This window comes from Micrasema longulum, unplaced genomic scaffold (assembly GCF_059751315.1).
Source record: "Micrasema longulum isolate JH-2025_06_02 unplaced genomic scaffold, ASM5975131v1 h1tg001040l, whole genome shotgun sequence".
In the NCBI taxonomy this organism is placed as follows: Eukaryota; Metazoa; Arthropoda; class Insecta; order Trichoptera; family Brachycentridae; genus Micrasema; species Micrasema longulum.
In genome coordinates this window covers 160,275-182,105 of record NW_028278228.1, presented here as the reverse complement: position 1 = coordinate 182,105, position 21,831 = coordinate 160,275, and the positions used below count along the sequence as shown (strand labels likewise).

Below are 21,831 nucleotides of genomic sequence, written 5' to 3'. Positions count from 1 at the left end.
ATTTATCCACGCATCCTTCTTTTTTTTAACGAGTTTTTTGACTTCGTCGTCCCACCACGCATCACCTTTCTTTCTCCCTAGCGTTGTCACACCGCACACTTCTTTCGCCGCCTCGCACATACTTATTTTCAAACACTCCCACATATCGTTTATACCCATACATTCTACATCTTTTTCGTTCAGTCTGTGACTCACAGATCTTTCAAAATTATCTTTTATGTCAGCATTTTGCAGTTTTTCAACTTTGACTCTAGAAGGAGCCTGAACTTTGTTTGTTTGGGACCGCCATCCCTTAAACAGAATCACCCTTGAGACCACTAAAAAATGGTCTGATTCCATCTCGGCCCCTCTGTACACACGTGTGTCGACAGTTACAGGCTTCAATCTAGAGTCAATGATGACATAATCGATAATCGACCTTTCATTTCCTCTCTCCCATGTGTATTGGTGGATTCCTTTATGTTCGAAAAATGTATTCGATACAAAAAGGTTCCATTCCAGGCATACCTCTAGCAGTCTTTTCCCATTGTCATTCACTCTTGCATCCCCAAACATACCTAGAGCTGACTCCAGCCCATCTCTCCTTGTTCCCACCCAACCATTAAGATCTCCAGCCAAAACTATCCTTTCGCTATCTTTTTTCCCATTCATCACATTCATTAGACTCGTCCAAAACTCGTCCTTCTCAGATTCACAGTCGGAGTTGACAGGAGCGTATCCTATGATAACAAGCAATCTTGTCAGTCCGACCTTAAATCTGACAAACATGAGTCTCTCACTTACAAATTCATATTCATTCATGCCCTCTATCATTCTTGGCGATAGAAACGCAGCAACACCCCGGCAAGCTCTGTCCGTCTCAGGGAGACCGGACCAGAGAACCAGAGTATCACCGTGCTCCATCGAACCACTCCCTTTCTTCCAAGTCTCAGAGACACACAATAAATCTATACATTTATTCTTCATTATATCACACAGTTCATTCATCTTATCAGTCATACGTCCTCTTACATTCCAAGTGGCAATTCTACATTCCTGAGAATTCCTCCTCTTTGCGCCCCCCCGAGAGAAGCGACCTGATGGGTTGCGAGCCTCATCGTGGCTGAAAACAGACTAACATTAAACCCATCAAAACGGAACAACTATGGGTGGCTTCAGCCAGACGACAGAATTTCATCCAGGGTACGGCCTTACCCGATGTAGGGAGTACCGCTTTACCCACCGTCAAACTACTGGGAGTTTTACTTAATTCTGATCTTTCTCTTGGTGCTCAAATTAGTAGAACGATAAGTTCGTGCTTCTACCAGCTGAGACAAATTAAATTTATACGCAGAAATTTGCTAGTTGATGCCACCCGTCAATTAATAAATGCGTTTATAGTGTCTAGAGTTGAATATTGTAATGGTATCTATGCAGGTCTACCAATGAACAAAATGACTCACCTAGAGTCTGTATTTTTATGAAGAGCTACAAGCCAATCTGTGTTATAAAATTCACAGGAAAGATAAGCACCCATAGAACAAAGTATATTTTTATTCGTTTAAATTATATTAAAGCTCTGTTTTATCTCAACCGAATTTTTTTATTGAGGTCTCAAATTGAAGTTAATTTTATTTTAAAAAATTAGACAGAATGAAAATTGCGTACAAAATTTATTTATCGCGTAATCGATAATTTTTGCATTCATAGGGTCTTAGAATCCCATCTCCGGTGGGTATGAGTAAAATGCTGCAGCGTGACTTATTTTCGGAATCTTTAAGTTCAGTCATTTCATTCCGCTACTTTGGGAATTACACTGGCTACGTTTACCACAGAGGGTGGAATACAAAATCTGTTGGCTTATGTATAATTCACTGCACAACTCTGCTCCAGAATATATAAAAGAACTATGCATTCCAGATGAACTGCAAACAGCGCACTTAATTTAGTAAACACGCATTTGCGGTCGCACGCCCTATGGTATGGAATGCTCTCCCAGCAGAGGTGCGAGGCTGTGAAAGTGAAGTGATGTTTCGGAAAAAACTTACTTGTTCTCTAAATCATTTGAATAAATCCACAGCATGTGACTACAAAATAAATTGTTTTAATCAAATGACAAATTCAAAAGCCTCAATTAAATTTATTTATCTGTAGAATCACTATGTAAAGCGCCCTTGAGGTATTATATTACGAAAATGGCGCTATATAAGTTATCCATAATAATAATGACACACAAAAATGTTTTAAGTTGTGAATGTTTACCCGCATCTTAATCAGCTCAGGCTAGTCCCTTTATATTAAAAGTTTGAACCCATACCAAAAATTTATTTAATATGACATACCTACTTACTTGAATTTTATTGAACACAAACGATATTTTACACTCCCGAAAAATCATTAAAATTAATTTCCATTGCTTTCAAAATGTCATGTCAGGAAGAACTCGTCAAATGCATTTCCCAAAAAGCGCCTTCGAATCATTCTATGTCGAAATATTGACTTAGTCCGAGTAAACTTTTCGTATTAATCTCTCGAGAAATCATTCCGAATGAATCCTCTTGAAATGTCAAGTCCGATTTCATATCCCGAAATATTAAGTCCGAATTCATATCTCGATTGTCGTTGTCACGAAATCCATTCCGAATTCATGTTTCGATTGGCTCGAAATGTCAAGTCCGAATGAATTTCTCGATTGTCTCGGAAAACCATTTCGAATGAATTCACTCGAGATATCTCGATTATTTTTTGTCAAGTCCGAGGAACTCGATTAATTGTAAGCATTTTGAAATGTTTCGATCTTTTTAATAATCGAATATTTCGATTATTTTATTTCGATTATTCCCACCGTTAGTGTTTTTATAACCGGTGTGTTTACTGTGTTTCTGTGTTAGTGTATTTTTATTTTACATACGAAAATGAACGAAATTGACAGATGCCAAGTTATTTATTTAAAGTTTACTATTAATAATAGACCTTGAATGTGATTTGGTGACCAAATGAACATTTATTTTTAATGTATTAAGATTGTAAAATATTTAGACTTAAAAATACTTCACTGAAGATGTAATTCGACATTTTATTTTTCATATCCTTATTTTATTTCCGTCTTTACACTACTATAATTTATTGTGTGGTTTTGTTTTTCCGCTGAAGATAATTGTGAGCCTAAAGGAAAATATAGCTTGCATTAACGTCCAGCTTTAATAAATTTTGTTTGATCTTGGAATCCTTCCAATAAATTTATGTGACATTCATGTACTTACCATTTATTATTATTTTTCCTACCGGTTTTATAACTTTTGTTCTTTTTTTACAGCTCATGTCAAACTAGCGATATATTCTGAATCAAATTAACTCTTGATTGTGATTTTACTTGACACATAAATAATTATGCTTCCTTTCTCTAAAGTTAAACGAGAAAAACGAGGTGATCTTTATAAAGAACATGGACGAAGAAAACGGAAGAGGCTTAATGTAAGAATCAATTTCATTATTAGTAACAATTTACTAAAAATATTTATATTTATGATACTCAATTGCTCAAATCAATCCGTTTCATTTCAGTATAGTATGTGTCTTATAACTTAAATTTTTTTACTACACCGAAAAGTTTTGTGTAAGTACGCAAGAACCCAACACAGTAGCTATTGGATATACACCATCGGGTGTGGATGAGTGTCAGAATGTACTATGCATTTATAAATATGGTCACCTTACGGCACAGGAGAAAACTTATTTATTTATTTGACAGTTGTAGTCTGCATTACGAGCTGTTTTAACCCATCACGTAATGCAGACTGCAAATATAAGTTAAAAGTTAATGAATAGAGAGCAGATAGCTGCTATGTGGCATATACTTTACCTACTTAATTCATACTGAAAAAATACCATTTTATTTGTACAATTTACTAATACTGATTGTCTGGGGCATTTTCAGAACCAAAGCATTCGCTTTATTTTCAATCTTAAATAATATGACCATGTATCGCCCTCTCGCACCGACCTCAAGTGGCTTCTAGTAATTGGCGCATGCTCTTTCAATCTCTCACTTCTTCGTGACATTTTTCACAATCGTTGCGCACTGAGATATCTTGCTGATAATTGAGATCTTGGTCTATTGCTTCGCTCTTCTCGGGAGAGAACACTTTCCAGTCCTCGTCATAGCACATAATTTTTCAGCAATTCCTTTTCTCTTTCGCCAAACTATGGAATGAGCTACCTCTTTATATAAAAGTGCATCTTCTTTGGCTACCTTAAAGAAACACCCAAAATATTAAAATCCTTAGAACCTTAACTTCCCTTAGTTTTTAAAATGCCTTTTTTTTCCTGTATCCTCTTCCTGCCTCTTTCCAAACTCCTTACCCAATCCCACATTCTATGCATTATACATGTATATAATGAAAGTATGGGTATAATGAAAGTATTTTTATTAATAAATTTATATGGACATGCTTTATCAGCCTACTAAAAAACAGCTGTAATAAAAAAATATGTATATTTAGGTATATATATATATATATATATATATATATTTTTAAGCATAAATTTTGACCAATTTTTCTCACATCTGTTATTGATTGGCTGGAAGATACTGCTTTTAGCAAAATCGATTGTTTTATAGATTTATTTTAATGTGATAACATTATATTTTTTATGTGTTAATTCAATCGGATTGGTATTTAATATTTTTTCTCCTTTGTTTTAGGAATATTCTGATCTCCATTGTGCTGTAACACAAAAGACTTTAGAAGTAAAAGAAGAGTTCGCTGATATTTTGCCTTACGAGCCTTCTGAAAATGAATCTAGGTAAAACTAAACAATTTTACTTCTATGTTTGAATGAATCTTCAGCAAAAAAAGCTTATTCTAATAAATACTAAATACTCAATTTTCAGTACATAAAAACATTTGCAAATGGTATTAAAAAAATACCGATTTACACAGGTTCATTATTTCAAACATTTTTTTTATTGATTTACATATTCAGGAGCAAAAAAACGAAGAATATAACGATCATTGTGATAGTTTGCTGTAATAAATGTAATAATTATTACTGTAGTGTGATAGTTTGCTGTCAAGTTCAGGCAATCCACTGCCGCGTGCGTGAAGATTTGAAACTGCTGACAATTTAGTCCAATTTAGGGCACTTATTTGAAGCTTTGTTTGATAAGTTAGGGACTTTATTTTGGACAGATGTCGGTAGTATAAACATCAGAGATTTTTGCTTAGTAGTTTTGCTATACTCTAGAATATTTTCATGTTTTATTTTTATTTAGTTTCCAATTCCACCTCAATCCCAAGAAAAACTTTCTTTCCGGCTAGTTGGTTTCAGACTGGAATAAATTGCCGAGCCTGGTTGCCGATTTCATTTCGGTCAGCCAGTTCTAAAACCTTTTGGATGCTTTTTTGAAAGAAATAGAATATTGACAAAAAGCAGTACACAATATACAGTCGCCCCAGCAAAGGCTCCTCTGTATGCTTGCTAACTAAAAATAGATGCGTTAGTTTCATGTATCAGTTTTATAATCACAAATTAACAATTCAGAAATTAATAATATTTTAATATACAACAGTGTTTTAAAATTTTCAGTGATTCTGATTGTGGCCTTGCATCTTCGAGCTATCTTCATGATAAAATTGGTATCTACGTACAAGATGACAGTGGCAGTTTACAGGATAAAACGCAGGTAGAAATATGTTGTTTCAATTGCTAAAATCTGTTAATAAAATATACAAAGCGCACACAATGAATTTCTTAAGGGTTTCTGTTACACCTACCCTTATAACAAAAGATTTGGTTTAATTAAAACATATTGTATATGGATTACGTAGTATTGCACTCACCTGCTTGCCATTTGGAATATAATTTTTATTATTAAGGCAGTTATGGCTAATTTTTTTTCATTGTTTTCTGATTTTTTTTATTTTTTACTATACTGTATGATAAAATTGTATTTGAAAATGATTTAAGACCCCTTCTCACTAGAATAACCTATCCAAGGAGGACTGTACAGTGTTCAAAATTTAATTTAAATCCTTCTAATGTCACTTGAATATTTTTTTATTATTTCTTCTATGCTATGTATATGTATGCTTCAGCCAGATTTTGATTTCTTTTTCAAAATTTACTTATTTTATAAGGAAGTATATTATACAATTCGGCAGTGAAAGAATTCTCGCATCTTTGACCGAACGTTGTGTTAAGGGAAGGAATATTGTCAATGAAATTATTTCTTACCCGTGTTATATATTCATGTCTCTGAGCAGGGGGATTATGAAGTCAGGATTATCTCAGACACATCAAAGGCTTTAAAAAAAAGTATAAAAATAACTTTTATAATAATTACTTCAAATGTTTATAAAAATCTAATGAATTTTGATAAAAATACATCAAAATTGAAAATGTGTTGAATATGGAAATCTAGGCATCAACAGGCTATAACTTGTCAATGGCTGGTTTAATTGCTCACTTTGCTCACTGTGTAACATTCACCATTTTGTATTCTTGTTTATCAATCGAAATATTCCTTCTTCACAACTTGTTTCGTTTTTATTACACCTAATGCATCGACCTATTAATACACATCGAAGAGCCCTGAGGTCTAAAAAATGATGGCACTTGACTCATGCCCAACATGTTTTTAGTAGTTCTTAACCCGCCGGCCGGGTGCGACGTGAACCAAAATACCTACTTGCATCTTGAAAGTGTGTGAAAACCATTCAGATAAACATTGTAAAAATGGTGGTGTAACTTTTTATAGGTAAGGTGTTTATAAGTGATTAATAAAGCTTAAAATAATTAATATTCAAATATAATGAGTATTCTCTATTTTAAATGACATATTTTTTTAATATAGTAAATGTGGGTTATTATTATTTTAGCAATACCCAAAATTCGTAAAAAGTAATATGATTAGGATCCTTAAAAAACTGTTCGTAAACATTCAAATACAAACTTTTTTACTTGCCAAAAATGGGTATTCTCCCATCGGGAACGAGATGCATATTATGTCTGCAAAATATGCATCTCATCCCTGTGTACTGATAATTGAGAAAACGGAAAAGGCACTCTGAATTTGGATCGACGATTGCTGTCAAAAAAGTTACAATATTACTAAACAGAAAACTCTGAAAATTTACAAACACCGTAAAGAAAATGGAGTCTTCTGTCAGTCTAGATTTTGTGGCAAGCAAAGGTCCTCAGTGCAAAGATGCTAGGCTAATTTGCGTCAGCTGACCATGAAGCTGCCAGGACTTGTCCAGAAAAAAATTGGAAACATAGACACCCACCAAATCAAGTTTTTAATCAAGACAAAACTGGCCATTGATGGAAAAAAATGCCTAATAGAACATTCATGTGATTAAAGTGCCTAATAAAATGGATAAGTTATTTTCTACTATTTGACCCATAAATATGTAATAGCAGAAAAAATTGTTATGAGTTTTTTGGAAACCTAACCCCCCCCCCCTTTTATCTCATTTAACACGGCATTTTATAGGAACCTATCTACCGTGTTGTAGGAGGGTTACCTGGATATGCATTTTCTTCAAATGCAGCCCCTGTGTAAAACAAACTCGATAATTATGGGTTCGTTTTCTTGATAGGGCTCATCTATGTGTGTTAATATGTCAATGACTTAATACTTTGAATTGTACAAAAATGTATCACAACTTTTTTCCTTCAATCAAACAACATTTAGTACATTTGTTTGAAAATTTTTAATATTTCATTTTTTTATTTAAAATAAAATGTTTTTATCGACAATCTTTTGAATAAATGGATTCAACCCCCTTGGTCCAGCTGGTGCAAAAAAGAGTAAAAAATAAAAATATATTTTCAGGCATTGCCTAGGTAAATAATTCGGTCAGAATGTCACCCAAGGTTTCAGCTCTTTTACTTCGCAAAGGTGGAAGAATTGAAGGAATATAAATGTTCGAACATAGGCAGAATGGTGAATGTTACACGGTGTGTAAAGTGGCTACTTAAATCAGGAAATGACAGATCATAAGCCCTGTAAAAGCCTATGCTTCTATATTCCCTTTTATAAAATGTTCTTCATCTCTGTTGTAATATATTAATAAAATTTAAATTTTTGTTTTTTTTCTTAACGTTAAATATTTTTTTTTAGAAAATGTTTGATATAAGAATATGTTTATCTGTGCTCTATTTCAAGATTTAAAATAAAATATGAGTACATTTACTGCATTTCTACCTACAAATATTAATTAAGATATAAGTCAAATATTATTGTTGCAAATCTGACAAATTCAAGCATTGCCCTGTTTGTTCTTTCAGCTAGTGAAGTTATTGCCAGTGGATTTCGGAGTTGTGATCGTGTCATATGTTATCGAGGAGAGTATAGACAACAGGCCATGTTTCTCTTGTTCCCTCAGACTCAACATTACCGACAAAGATACAATTCTGCGATGGCTAAAACTATTTGAACAAAAGACATACACTGTCTACCGTGTAGACTCAACATTCAAATGTGAAAAATCCAAGAAGCTAGTTTTTAAAGTAAGTGCTTGTAATTAAATATGTTAATCTTTCTAGTCATACTTTACATTGCTGTCTAAAAATGGTTTTTTTGCTTATTATGAGGATACACGGTGTCAGAGAAATTTGATGAATAGGTATTTGAACATTGTTTTTCTAGTTCATAGATGCCTCCCCGATATTGTGCAAAAAAGACAACTGCACATCGGACTGATTAATTTTCTGCACCTCAAAACTGAACAGATTTTTTTTTTTTGAGAAAGAGTTTCAGAATGATTTTTTTTGTTTCGGTACCATATCTGTTTTTCAAAATTATTTATATGATGATATATAATTGAATGAAGACGGCAGGTGAAACTCAGCACTTTTTTTGGTTTTTGGATGGTCTTAGCTCCCATAAGAAACAATTTATCAAAATAGCGAAATAATAGAAACATGCTAATGGTAAATATATATTTTGTTTAAAAAATCACTGCTCTGGTGCCATAATCCAGGAAGAAAATAAGGGAATACGTTTGTATGAAGAAAAGTCAGACCGCGTTTCCTCTCAATGATAGAATAGGTCAGTGCGTTTGCCTATTATGCAAGAGGTCTTGAGTGATTCCCGGCACGGTCGACCATTTACTTAAAAAGCTGTTTTTCCACTAGAATATTTCATAACCCCTGGACTGGCACTTGAAGTGTTAGGCTGATCGTCTTACATTTATGTAAAAAAAAAAATATCAAGATCAGCTGCGGTTGGTGTACAAATTAAGTGTCCTATGCACCATTCGTTGTGTAAAAGTAATGATGACGGTGATATTTATTTAAACAACTGTGGTTACATGTATTACTTTTTTATTCTTGTTAATTTATATAACTTCTACTGTTTTTCTCAATAAAATATATAATTGAGTTGTCTATTTCCAAAACTATGGCCGCCATTGGTAGATAGGGGGTTTTGGAAATAGACGACTCAATTGTTTAAATTATAATTCAATTTCGAAATTATTTTATTTATCGAAGCGGCACTTACTTCATGATGAATTTAATTGTGCCCACGTAGAAAGGCATAATGCCATAAAAATGAAAAAAACAAAAATCAGTTTTATTTAAACTGAAAATGGTATAAATAGCAACAAGGTGCCGGGGAACGAGGTGGCTCCGCACACTTTTTCGTATATTTTTTAAGTTTATGAAGATTCGGGTCGGCAAAATAATTTTAAAAAGAATTTAATTGAAGTTGTGAGGACAACATACACTAAATGTCCAAAATATTAGGTTTTTTGTTTAAATGATACGCACTTGTTTATTCAATTAAAACCATTTGAATTATATAAATCTAAGTACTTTTGGCACTGAAAACTTGGCAGCTGCATCTCGAACAAATAACTTTTTGTCCCGTACTTCCAAAATAGCTTTATCCATATTTTGAGAATCATATTGCTGATATGGTCGTCCTCCAACCTTCCGTTTGTATATTCGCGGCATGTTCACTTCACCTCGCAAAGTACGACATTTTAAATTAGTTTTTTTATTCATTAAATGAGTAAAAGTCTATAAATCAAACCAATAAAAAAAAAATGATAATAAAATTGTACTGATCTGGACATATGTTTGTCGAACACTTAACGAAAATTCAAGATTGGCAGAGACACAGTAATACCGCTATTATTATAATGAATTACAACACTAGCAACAAAAAACAAAACATACCTACGTAGCGATAGGTGTTGCGAGCATATTGACGCAAAAGGACTGTGATTCGCGCTACCCCCTCCCTACAGATTACCTTGAAGCGAAACGATGTGCCACTGTCCGACTTCCCCTGCCAAGTCCGAAGTTATAATAATTAATCAGCTTTGCCTTAAAGTTTTTGTTGAATTACTCTAAAAAAACAAAATCACGTTTACCCTTCTAAGTGGGCATAATTATATTAACTTAAAATAAAAACTTTGTTAATAGTGTTACAAACAGTTTGTATTTTATAAGTTTAAAATAATTTTAATTGTCTCTATTTTTTCACAGAAGAATTTCCGCTGTCAAAATAACCAGTATGTACATCAAAATAGAAAAAAAGAGAATACAAGAAAAAGGCGCATTGAACACACAGGGTGTCCCGCCAAAGTGTCCCTTACAATAAAGCAACAAGAAATGCAGAGGTATTGTTTTACTCTCCCTTTTTAAGTCAGACAGTAAGTTGTTACTATTATTATAATCTCTGACAGAAAGCGGGCTTTTCCATTTTCTCTAATGGGCTTATTTATTTATTGATTTAGAATCAATTTTGGGTATGAAATATTAAGTGAACATCATTATATTTGTATGTATCTTTTTTGGGTGATCCCATGTAAGTTGGATTTGTTTCCGACGTTTCAACTACCATTGCAGGATCATCTTCAGGGTGTGTTTTATAGAAAAAATGTGTTTATGTACTAGTAATTTGTACCGTGTCGCAGTCGGCAGTAGGCACATTCTGTCATTTTTGTAATGTGTAGTGCCGGGAATTACGTTGAGTTTGATTTCAGCCCGTCATCTTTGTTTATGTTATTGGGGTGTTTGTGTAATTCAATTACACGAGATTCTTGAGGTTCTAGGTTCGATTCCTGGCAGGGTGGATATGAAGTATTAATTTTTAAGGTTTTTGCAATATTTTATTGTTCCTGGACTAGGACCTAAGATGCTATTCTGAATCTTCTCGTGAGGGTAGAGAGTGGTCAATTTGTGTATATTTATTTTTCGCATGCTACTACTCTTTGCTTCATATATGGCCACTTGATGATTAAACGTCAAATGACAGTAAAACAAAACAAACATTTTTTAAATTGACATTTGAACATAGTTATGTAGAAAGCAGCCAGCCATAGAAAAGGGAAACTGAGATAATAGCACCTTTTTGAAAAGAGTCAATAAACAAATCTACACAACAGTTGGAATGTTTTTGACTTTAATAAATGATAAACAATAAATATATCAGTTTATTTTTATATTACAAACAAGAATTCAATTATGTATTTTATTAGTTTTAATCACTTTTAAAATTCGTTAAGATGTTACTAGTGCTGTGGGTGTTTTCTGCAAATTGAGGAATGCCATTTTTGTGATGGACACCATTTTCAGAACGTGATTAAAACAATTTTTCGTATGAAAGCGGTCTGGCTGTTTTTAGCACGGCATAGAATTGATCTTACTGCACCCGATAAGATCAATATCTCATTTTTTCAAAATTGTGGACTGGCTGCTTTCTGCATAACTACGTTCATTTCATAGTTCAACATCATAAAACTATTTAGAAAACGGAAAAAACTAATACAGTTCGGTCAATTCAACCTAATTAAGTTTTGGGTAATGCTTAAGGTCGCAATAATGTCCTTAAGTCAAATCACCATTTTTGGTTTCATGTGTTTGTATTTATTTGACGTTTAATCATCTGTGTGGCCATATATGAAAGAAAATTACCACCAGAAGGACAATTGCTGACCTCACTCTGATACACAAAGTGATATGCACCATAATAGATTGCCCAAAATTACTGTCCCTGATAAACTTTCGTGTACCCACAAGGACCACCAGACTCCAACACATGTTCCAGTGTGAGTACAATAGGTCACACTTCACCCAACATTCTCCCCTCCCCTCCCTAGTGAGCATCCACAGAACAGCTAATAATTATGCTGAGCTGTTGGACTTGCTCCGCACCACTGCTGCTGCAATTAAATTAGCTATGCTTTCCATTGAATGGCCATCCCCCCAATTCTCCTCTTTTTGATTTCTATTCATCTTTACTTATTTCCTTTTTCTTTTGTTTTATCTTTTTTTATTATTATTATAAAAAATAGTAAAATAATTATGATTCTATTTTATGTAAATTGCTATAATACTTGATGTACTTCTTAATTAAATATTGTAGGAGCCCTGTGGGCGCGTTTATAAATAAACAAAATGTAGTCGCATGCAAAAAATACAAAATCCCCAAATTTTTTTTCTTCTCTTTTTTTAAAATTTTTATTTGTTTATTTTTCCATACATATATTATTTACATAGAAATATAATTACAAAAATACAGCTTAAAATTAAGCCATACATGAACATGAATTGGAAAAAATGCCCACAAAGACTTACAGCGTCTGAGCGAGGGCCATTCCTTTTTTAATTATTAATTAGTTTATAGCACATATCTCTACCCCTGCGAAAATATTCATAATAGAACCCCTGAAGCGTAAGACTGATCACCTTACCTTCATGTGATGGATGATCAAACTACGCTGCATTTGGTTTACCAATGCAGTGCCGAATGCACCAATAGGTCCGGAAAGGGGGACGTTGAAGATATTTTTATACTGTTAACCATAAAAAAACTATTTAATGTGGCTTGTTTCATACGTCGGCCTCCCGGTGTAGTGGTCAGCACGTTTGCCTGCCATACAAAAGGTCTCGGGTTCGATTGCCGACATGGTTGATGTGAAATATTAATTTAAAACGGTGTTTTAACACTAAAATATTTCATACTCCCTGGACTGGCACCTGAAGCATAAGACTGATTATCTTTCCTTCATGTAACAAAAATGATCAAGATACGCTGCGATTGGTGTACCTATGCAGTGCCGTATGCACTATTAGATGTGAAAAGGGAATAAATGAATGAATTTTTTATATGTACTTTTTGTGTTAATATTTTTTTTCATTGAATATTTTTTTTACTTAGGACGACAGATCCTTATTTGAAAGAGTATCCCGCTGTCATCAATATTCGATTTAATCACAACCACGACTCTATGGCAGAGAGAGAAATGCACGAAACATTCAGGAAACCTAAGAAACGGGTAAGCAGAGAATTTTATACCATACTTTTATTACATATCTTCTTCTTCCTTTGGCACTCCTACCAGAAGCTGGCGACCGTCATTCAGTACTCGTCACGATCCTGGGCCAGTCTAATCAGCGCCGCTGCCTCCGGCACACTGAGCAGCTGTCTATGATTTCTGAGTCATGATGCTCTTTTTCGCCCCATACCCTGCCTGCCCCCTCTCTTTTCTTCCACAGTAAGTTGTAAAAGGGGATACTTCTCATTACGAAATACGTAACCAAAATATGAGACTTTTCTTTTTTTGACAGTCGTCAGTAACTTCCTCTCCTTATTCATGATGCTTAAAACCACCTCATTGAAGGCACGATCAGTCCATGAGATTCTCAGCATTCTTCTGCATAATAAGGAGGTTCAGCCTTATGGGAATTTTGATTAAAAAATGTTTTCTTACGCGCAGTAAATATTAGAGCATAAAATTGTGCGGCAAAATTAATTGAAAATGGATGAAAAAAATAAACTACTTTGAACGACATCACTAGTTCATACGAATCAACCAATGGCGAGAGAGTTGTGAAAGATTTCCGATTTATATTAAGCCAACAGACCTATCGGCAGAACTGACTGAGAAGAAGCGGAAGATAACTTGAGACATCACACACGGAGTAATTTCAGAAATGCAAAACTTTAAAAAATCATAATGCTGATAATACAATACATAAAAATAAATTGACATAGTTTAATTGTATTGATGTTTTTTGTAGATATTTCTCGATAAAACTCCATAGTTAATGATTTAGATATAATTATCTGTAAAGCTTCTTGGTTATGCCTTCTTAGGCGAAAGCGCTCGTTGGTCAAAATTAAATAAAAGTGAAACTAAACCAAGTAGTTTTATTGATAATTTTATTTATAATTTTATCGAAATCATTAGTTTAATTGTCTATTAACCAATAAAAAATTAAAAAAACCAGTGAACTTCCTCATTCTATTCCTGTAATTAAGTGTAGTTTACACGGGAGTATTTAAACATTTTGTTTCTGAAGATTTTTATTTCATGTCTCATAACATTCACTATTCTGCCTATGCTTTAACATGCATATTCATTTAATTCTTCCCAATGGAAGTTGATGTTGATTTTTTTAAGTTTAAAGAGCTGAAAGCTGACTTCTGAGCTGAAAGCTGAGATTCATCTGACTGAATGATGTATTTCACCGACTAGACAACGCATTAAAATACTTGCCAACTTTTCTACCCCTTCTCACTTTTTTATACGACATACTACAACAAAAATGGAGAACATTTTTGAGAAGGGAATGTCGAAGTCTAGGCGTTTACAGTCCTGTCATTGGTTGGTTTTAGTGGGTGCTTTATACAACATTCGCCATTCTGCATATGTTTGAACATCTGTATTTATTCAATTCTTCCATCTGTTCATTTTTGTGAAGTTGAAGAGCTGAAACCTTCATAGTTATCGTTGGGAAATAAATAAATCCAGTCCTTTTCTGTAAACATTAGAACAAACTCAATACATTGTTTTTTCTTTCTATCATATGTATATTTTCAATTGCTTCCAGAGTTTCGAAGAGGAGAAAAATATAGAAAGTGAAATAAAGATAATAGGAGACATCAAAGAAATTTTAGATACTAAACAAAAGGACGATGTTATGATTGAGCACAGTAATGAAATGGAAGAAAAGAAGGTCTCTCTTGTAAACAACGATTGGAGTGAAGTTTTATGTGAAGATGTGTTTTTGGAACGATCAAACAATTCCATCTGTTTGCAAAAAGACAACGAATGTCCACCGTATGAAGACACTCTTTCTGAAATTGATAGATGTTGTAATGTTTTGAAACAAAAATCGTTGGAAAAGCCAGAAGCATTTCACTTGCCTCTTATGAATTTCTTAGAAATGTTCAACTCGTTTAAAACAGATTCCGATTTAGCAACGGCTCTTGCTTCGTTTGGCAGATACAATGAAAGTGTTATTTCTTATAAAAAGGAAGACATTGATCTCCATAATAGTATAATTGGTGTTCCAGCTACTCCAGATTCTCGTAGGAAACTTTATACTGGTGCCTATAAAATAGATAAAAATGATAGACTTTATGTGTCCGCAGCAGAACACCCCCTTTTTAGACTGTCATAATCAATCAGAGATTAAATTATTATATTAATAATTTATTATAATCTTTGATCGATTCATTTGTCATTTTTCATGTAATAGTTTTTTTTATTAATTTAATTTTATGTTCTGAATTATGTAGAATTTTTATACATAATATAATATTACATACCTAAATAAATCATAATATGTTTGTACTATTTACACATACATATACAGTCGAACTTGGAGCGAGATCTCGGATATAATGAGGAAACATTAGTTGACATTTTAGTTTGTGGTTTTTTCCATAACGAGCTTCTTCTCGGAAATACCGAACAAAAATATTGTCAACAATTGAGAAAAAACTCTTCAATTGTTTAAAAACATCATTTTTAAAATAAGAACCTAAGTAATAAAATCCAAATGGGGGCCTAATTTATTACCAATGCGCTGGGCGTTGGTATCTGTTTACGTTTATGATATTATCTAAGTATCTAAGAACCTAATTGGTGTTTTCGCCGACAGCATTGACAAATTATTACACATATGGTTGAAATTGCGTGTAAAAATCCAAGCTTTATGAGCTTAGTAAGCACAGGCTCGGCACCTCATTACAATTTACAACTTCTTTTGTAGTTTATGAATGACATCCTTATTTCGGGGGTTTTTATAATGTTTTTTATTTATGTTCTATGGTCAATGCATATTGAACATTACAAGTGGGTGATGTCAGATAAGTTAAAACCTTACCCTTGAATAATTGTAAACATGGCTACTAACAGAAGTGTTTCAATTTATGAAAAAGTGGCAATTTGTTAAATAGAATGTGGCGTGAAATATGTTGAAGTGTGTAAAAAGTTTTCTCTATCCATATCACATTGTCAACATTGTGAACAAAAACGAATGTTTATTTACCTGAATCTGAAATTTAGAAACTGGTATTTTTGTAAGCATTTATTATAATTTTCAATGGTGCAGTAACAGGAAATGATGGAAAAATGGTGACGAATGATAGTGGAATTAAAACGAGATGGAAGGAATATTTTGAGGAGGTGTACGAAACGCACACAGGAAATATAGCCAGCGCACCACCTTCTCAAGTAAACATAAATGCAGATGACGATGCGAAAGAGATAAGTATGGAAGAAATTAAAAATGCTGCAGAGTATATGAAGAATGGGAAAGCGCAAGGTTATGATAACATTGCCACAGAGTTTATAAAAGCGGGTGGAGAAATAATTTTTGTATGGCTACATAAGCTCTTTAACCTATGTTTAGAGGAGAAATACACTCCCCCTGATTGGAGGAGAGCTGTTGTTATGCCTCTATACAAGGGAAAAGGCTCTAGGGTGGACTGCTGAAACTATAGAGCTATCAGCCTTTTGAGCGCTGTTGGAAAAATTTATGGCAGAATACTGATTGAGAGAGTAAGAAAAGTGACTAAAGATAGAGTTAGGGATATACAAAGTGGATTTATGAATGGAAGAGGATGTATGGATCAAATATTTGCTCTCCGAAATATGACAAAAGTTTCTGGCTAAACATCAGAAACTTTTCTGCGCATTTGTCGATCTGCAAAAGGCATTTGATAGAATTGACAGAGAGAAATTGTGGAAAGTTTTATCGGAGTATGGAGTAAATGGTAACCTGACAAGGGCTATTGCGTCACTGTATAAGGACAGCACAGCATGTGTGAAGGTGAATGGGTCATTCACATCGTGGTTTAATATTCCGAAAGGAGTCAAACAGGGATGTGTAATGTCACCATGGTTGTTCAACATATACATCGATAACTGTATGAAAAAACTGAAAGATTTAAGAATGGCAGCAAAAATGAGTGGTATAACTGTTAACTGTCTTCTGTATGCGGATGATGCCGTGCTTCTTGCTAGCAGCAAAGAAGACCTTCAATTCTTGGTAACAAAAGTCTACGATGTATGCAAGAAAAGCAATTTGCTTATGAATGTTGATAAATCGAAAGTGATGGTTTTTGAAAGGGATGAAAATATAACTAAATGTGAGATCAGCGTGAACGGAGATATTCTGAATCAGGTAGAAGAATTTGTGTACCTGGGAAGTATGTTTACTAGGGACGGAAAGGCCGAGATATTGAAAGGAGGGTGAGTGCCGGGAACAGGGTGAACGGTGCACTAAAATCTACTTTGGCAAACAAATGTTTATCGGAGGAGGCTAAACTAGCAGTTCACAACGGAGTTCTAGTTCCAACTCTAATGTATGGGAGCGAAGTATGGAATTGGAAAAATAATGATGAAAGTAGGTTGAATGCTGTCGAAATGCGATCCCTCAGGCGAATGTGTGGTAAAACGATGTATGATAGGTGCACAAATGTCGAGATCCGTGAAGTGTGTAAGGCTGAGACATGCATTATTGACAGAATCAAGAAAGGGGTGCTGCTTGGTTTGGACATGTAGAGTGAATGGACAGCGGAAGAACGGCTAGAAAGATCTACGATGCAAATGTTGATGGATGCAGAAAATGAGGAATACCGAGAAAGACATAGCACGATCAAGTCCATCAAATACTTGAAGATGGACACGTCAAAAGTAGGAATAATCGGCGTGCGTGCATGAGAAGATGTATGAATGTAGAGGAAGCGAGGTCTGTATGCCAAGATAGAGTGTTATGGCGTGATGGTTTGTTGTTGTTCAATGGTGACAATATGCAATGGCCATTGTATTTTAAAAACCTTTCTCTGGCATAACGAGTAATGCTTATAACGAGCAAATTCAGTCGGTCCCGTCTTCCTCGTAATAACCAAGTTCTACTGTATATATAATAATTATGCTTACGATAATGAAATAAAACAACTCTAGCCGTTTAGAAATAAATTTATTTATCAGTTCAAAATTTGTATTTACACAATATTTTTTTATATAAAAAAGATCATAATATTAATATTATTCCCTATTTGAATTACATTACTAACAATAGATTTACATTTGGAAAACAATAAGATGGAATCACTTGTGTATGATACATTGAAAACAATTTTTTTATGTGTGACAAATTAAAAATTAAAGTAGTTAATAAATCACCTCAAGTACAGATATTCGGCACATAGTTTCTGAACTGATAACCGTGAGAATGTCATTCCAACTAGCTGACTTCTATCGTATTTGTGTCTTTATTCTCTGCTGCTTGTCTTTATTTATCAAAAAGATCCATTTTATCATCTATTTTAGCAATGCAGAATGTTCTAACTCACTTCTACATTATTAGGGAACTACTCAATCTACAGCCCGAGTACAAATTACATAGGAAAAAGAGTACAATGATTTATTTCTACTCATAAGTTTTTCCTTTACTTGTAAACTGCCACTTTACTTCACGAGTTCAACTACACGCATCTACTGATGACTGGAAATCATGAGAGATGGCAAAGTAGAATCCGAGATTTTGTCTCAAAAACTCACTAAAAAATAATGTACGCGTTGAATGGCACAAAATCCTAAAAATGATCATTTTATATCTACACTGAGAGGATGCAGTTTGTTTTCTAAGGAGTTTATTACTTAAAACAAATCCTATTGGAGAGATCAGCTGGTTTTTTTAACTATCGAGTAATACAAATTTAGATCGTGCTTTGGGTAAAGCTGACTTAAGAATCACAAGGCCAGCGCTATTTGATTCCTCTATAAGTTATTCAAAAGTTATTTTAAAATTCAAAGCTTTTGATTTTGTTCTTTCGGCATGTTATTTATCATTTACTATAGACACATTCTTTACTTATTATATTGCACAATATATTTCTCACATGTGACTTCAAATACAGACATTTTAGTACTGAAGTTTACTTTAGAAAAAATATTTTTTTTAAATACATCCACTCTTCAAATACAGTAACATACCACTGCCATAAGATGGGTGTATAATTCATTAATACTATTATTACATATTCTTATAACACCCAAAATGAGCAGGTAGTTTTTTTTAAGGTTAGAAATTATATAATCAAATACAACTAAAAAGAATAATATATTCTACAACACAAATCATATGAATTTTATATTCACAAAATGAATATGGCAAAATAAGACTAAATTGCTCCATCAAATACTTTACATAACATCATTGGGAAAAGAGTTTGCATCATTATGTCAGTTATTTGGTGAACCAATACAATTTTCAATTTGGACAATAATGTTTATATAACATTAGAAGTATGTTAAAACAAAAATACTGATCTTACAAATAGACGCATGTATTTGAAATAGTACACTCATTTCTAGAAGTCACTACTTTGAGTATAAATAAAGCTAATGAAAAATAAAATAAACATAAGGATATCTAAATTACGCATGATCCTTTTTACAGATAATTAGGCTAGCAATCGTGAAATATTGTATCTACTTATCAAACTGTCTCTATGAGTAATATTTTGAGCACCATGGAAGGAATTAGAGTGCATTAACATTAAGTGTACCGTTCCTTCGTTAGACTTCCTAGTTCGTACAGTAAGCTTTTCTATCAAATTCAAATACAAAGCTACGACTGATTCTTCTACAGACACACTAGAGTTTAAATACTAACACAATTGGCATCGATGGTTGTGATTTTTCTTAATTTTCCATTTCATTAATTCATATCACATGCTTTGTATCACATTTTACAATGAACCGAAACCAATTTGTAAAAAGTCTTGTTTTTAGGGTCAATTACAGAAGATTGGGACTATTTGCACAATTAGTTGACTGCTCACTAGTTCTCGAGACAATAAGAATAACAATGTCCCTGTACATTCACAATGTCAAAATTCTACACGTATACACGGATACAAGTTTCTATATCAGAATAAATACACAATGTAATTTTGTTAACTAAACTAGTTTAGGAATACGTTAAAAAATATTTTGTCAACAAAATTGATTGATGTTGGGAAAATTAAGTAATGTCAAACTGTCTAGTCTACAGAACAAAGATATCAAATACATTCAGTCAAAACCGGAAAAGCTTTAGAATTTAGTTGGAAAGAAACATTCTATCTATTAAATATGCTAATAATTATAAGTAAATGCAAACTTGCGGGTTGTTATTTTAGGAATAAAGGACTTCTTTTTTTTTTGCATTACCGGAGTTAATTTTGTACTCTTTTGAAAAGTTATAATTATTTTTAAAATAGAAGATTGTTAAACTCAGTTTGATTTGGAGTATACCCAAGGTTTGTAAAAGTAACACAGTTTACTTTGCTTGTTGTATTAAATATTATTTCAGGTCGGTTAGGTGAATTTTAACTTACGCATAGTCTCCGAATAATTACAATATTGACAGCTCCTCAAAATATCTTAAATTTAACGGACGGCTGACTAAGGATATGAGACATTGGTGCATATATACAAACTATGCAATTGTTTAGATGAAATATGCTGTATAAGAATCAGATAAAAAATATTATTCATGCGAAAATTGTTTCGTAAGAAACATTCAATTCTAACAAAGTGCATATTTCAACGGGAACGAGAATTATTGGTGTTTATGATTTAAACGAGATTAGCTAAGCTTTGGATAGTTATTAAAAATATAGATTCTTATTATTTTTGCTATATAAAACAGTGTTATCATTTCGAAATTCTTATTAAAAAAAATTGTAATACTAATAGACATATTTATACTCAAAAGATTACACAACCAAATGTGTGAATCTTCTTAGCATATAGATAATATTACAATTTATTGACTCATTAACCAAAAAAGATCATCTGGAGCTATTCTGTATAAGGTATTTCAATTTAATATATAATGTTGCTTTCTTTTACTGGCACTAATAAAATTACAAAATATAAAGTATCATGTTCTATTTTGTTTGTATATTGCAATTACATATTATAATCGGTCAACAACTTTTATACGAACTACAGCATTGATTAACAAAAAAATCGTGAATGATTTTTAAATTTTGATTCAATAAAGATACATATAGTAAAAATCCACAATAATGAAAGAAAATGTCAAATATTATTTTAATTGGTGCATCATTTTTTTTAGAATTGTGATTATTTTAAGTGGTATTTTAGGCTGTCAAAAATAAATAAATATGTACTTATTTTATAAAATAATGAATTTATCCTGTCGAAATGTTTACCATTGTAAAATGTACATTTACAAATATATTATTTAAATTTATTTTGTAGTTCATATGTGGTTTTCTTTTCAATATTATGCTCTCGATTTAAATAAAATTAAAGCTGGCAAGAGTATAAATTATTGGTCAATGTGGTAAATGACTTTTCTCTTTGTAACCACAACATATAATTGATTTACAGTAACAATATAGTAACAATGTTACTGGAACTATGACAATATTTGTAATAAAAATATTTTACATCTTACACAACACAAGCTCACTTTCTTTAACCCATTCGCTTTAACTTAACTCACAATTGAATTATTATGACTAGCATTAGATGTGTTATTTGCGTGGGAGTGAATTTGGTATGAAGACAAATA

General features: G+C 32.9%; 1 protein-coding gene across 2 annotated transcripts; it reads left to right on the top strand.

Annotated features, from left to right (window-relative positions):
• Positions 1–2,798: 2,798 nt before the first annotated feature.
• LOC148277378 (uncharacterized) lies at positions 2,799–15,565 on the top strand. 2 transcript variants are annotated; one of them, XM_088232947.1, is made up of 8 exons: positions 2,799–3,042; positions 3,296–3,453; positions 4,685–4,785; positions 5,569–5,665; positions 8,275–8,496; positions 10,483–10,616; positions 13,160–13,277; positions 14,836–15,565. In XM_088232947.1, exons 2-8 carry the CDS (start codon positions 3,370–3,372, stop codon positions 15,406–15,408), a joined length of 1,329 nt encoding a protein of 442 aa, XP_088089073.1. In that variant the 5' UTR covers positions 2,799–3,042; positions 3,296–3,369; the 3' UTR covers positions 15,409–15,565. The 2 variants fall into 2 exon arrangements, with proteins under 2 accessions (XP_088089073.1, XP_088089074.1); XM_088232948.1 differs by having other exon boundaries at positions 2,823–2,994.
• The last annotated feature ends 6,266 nt before the right edge of the window (positions 15,566–21,831 follow it).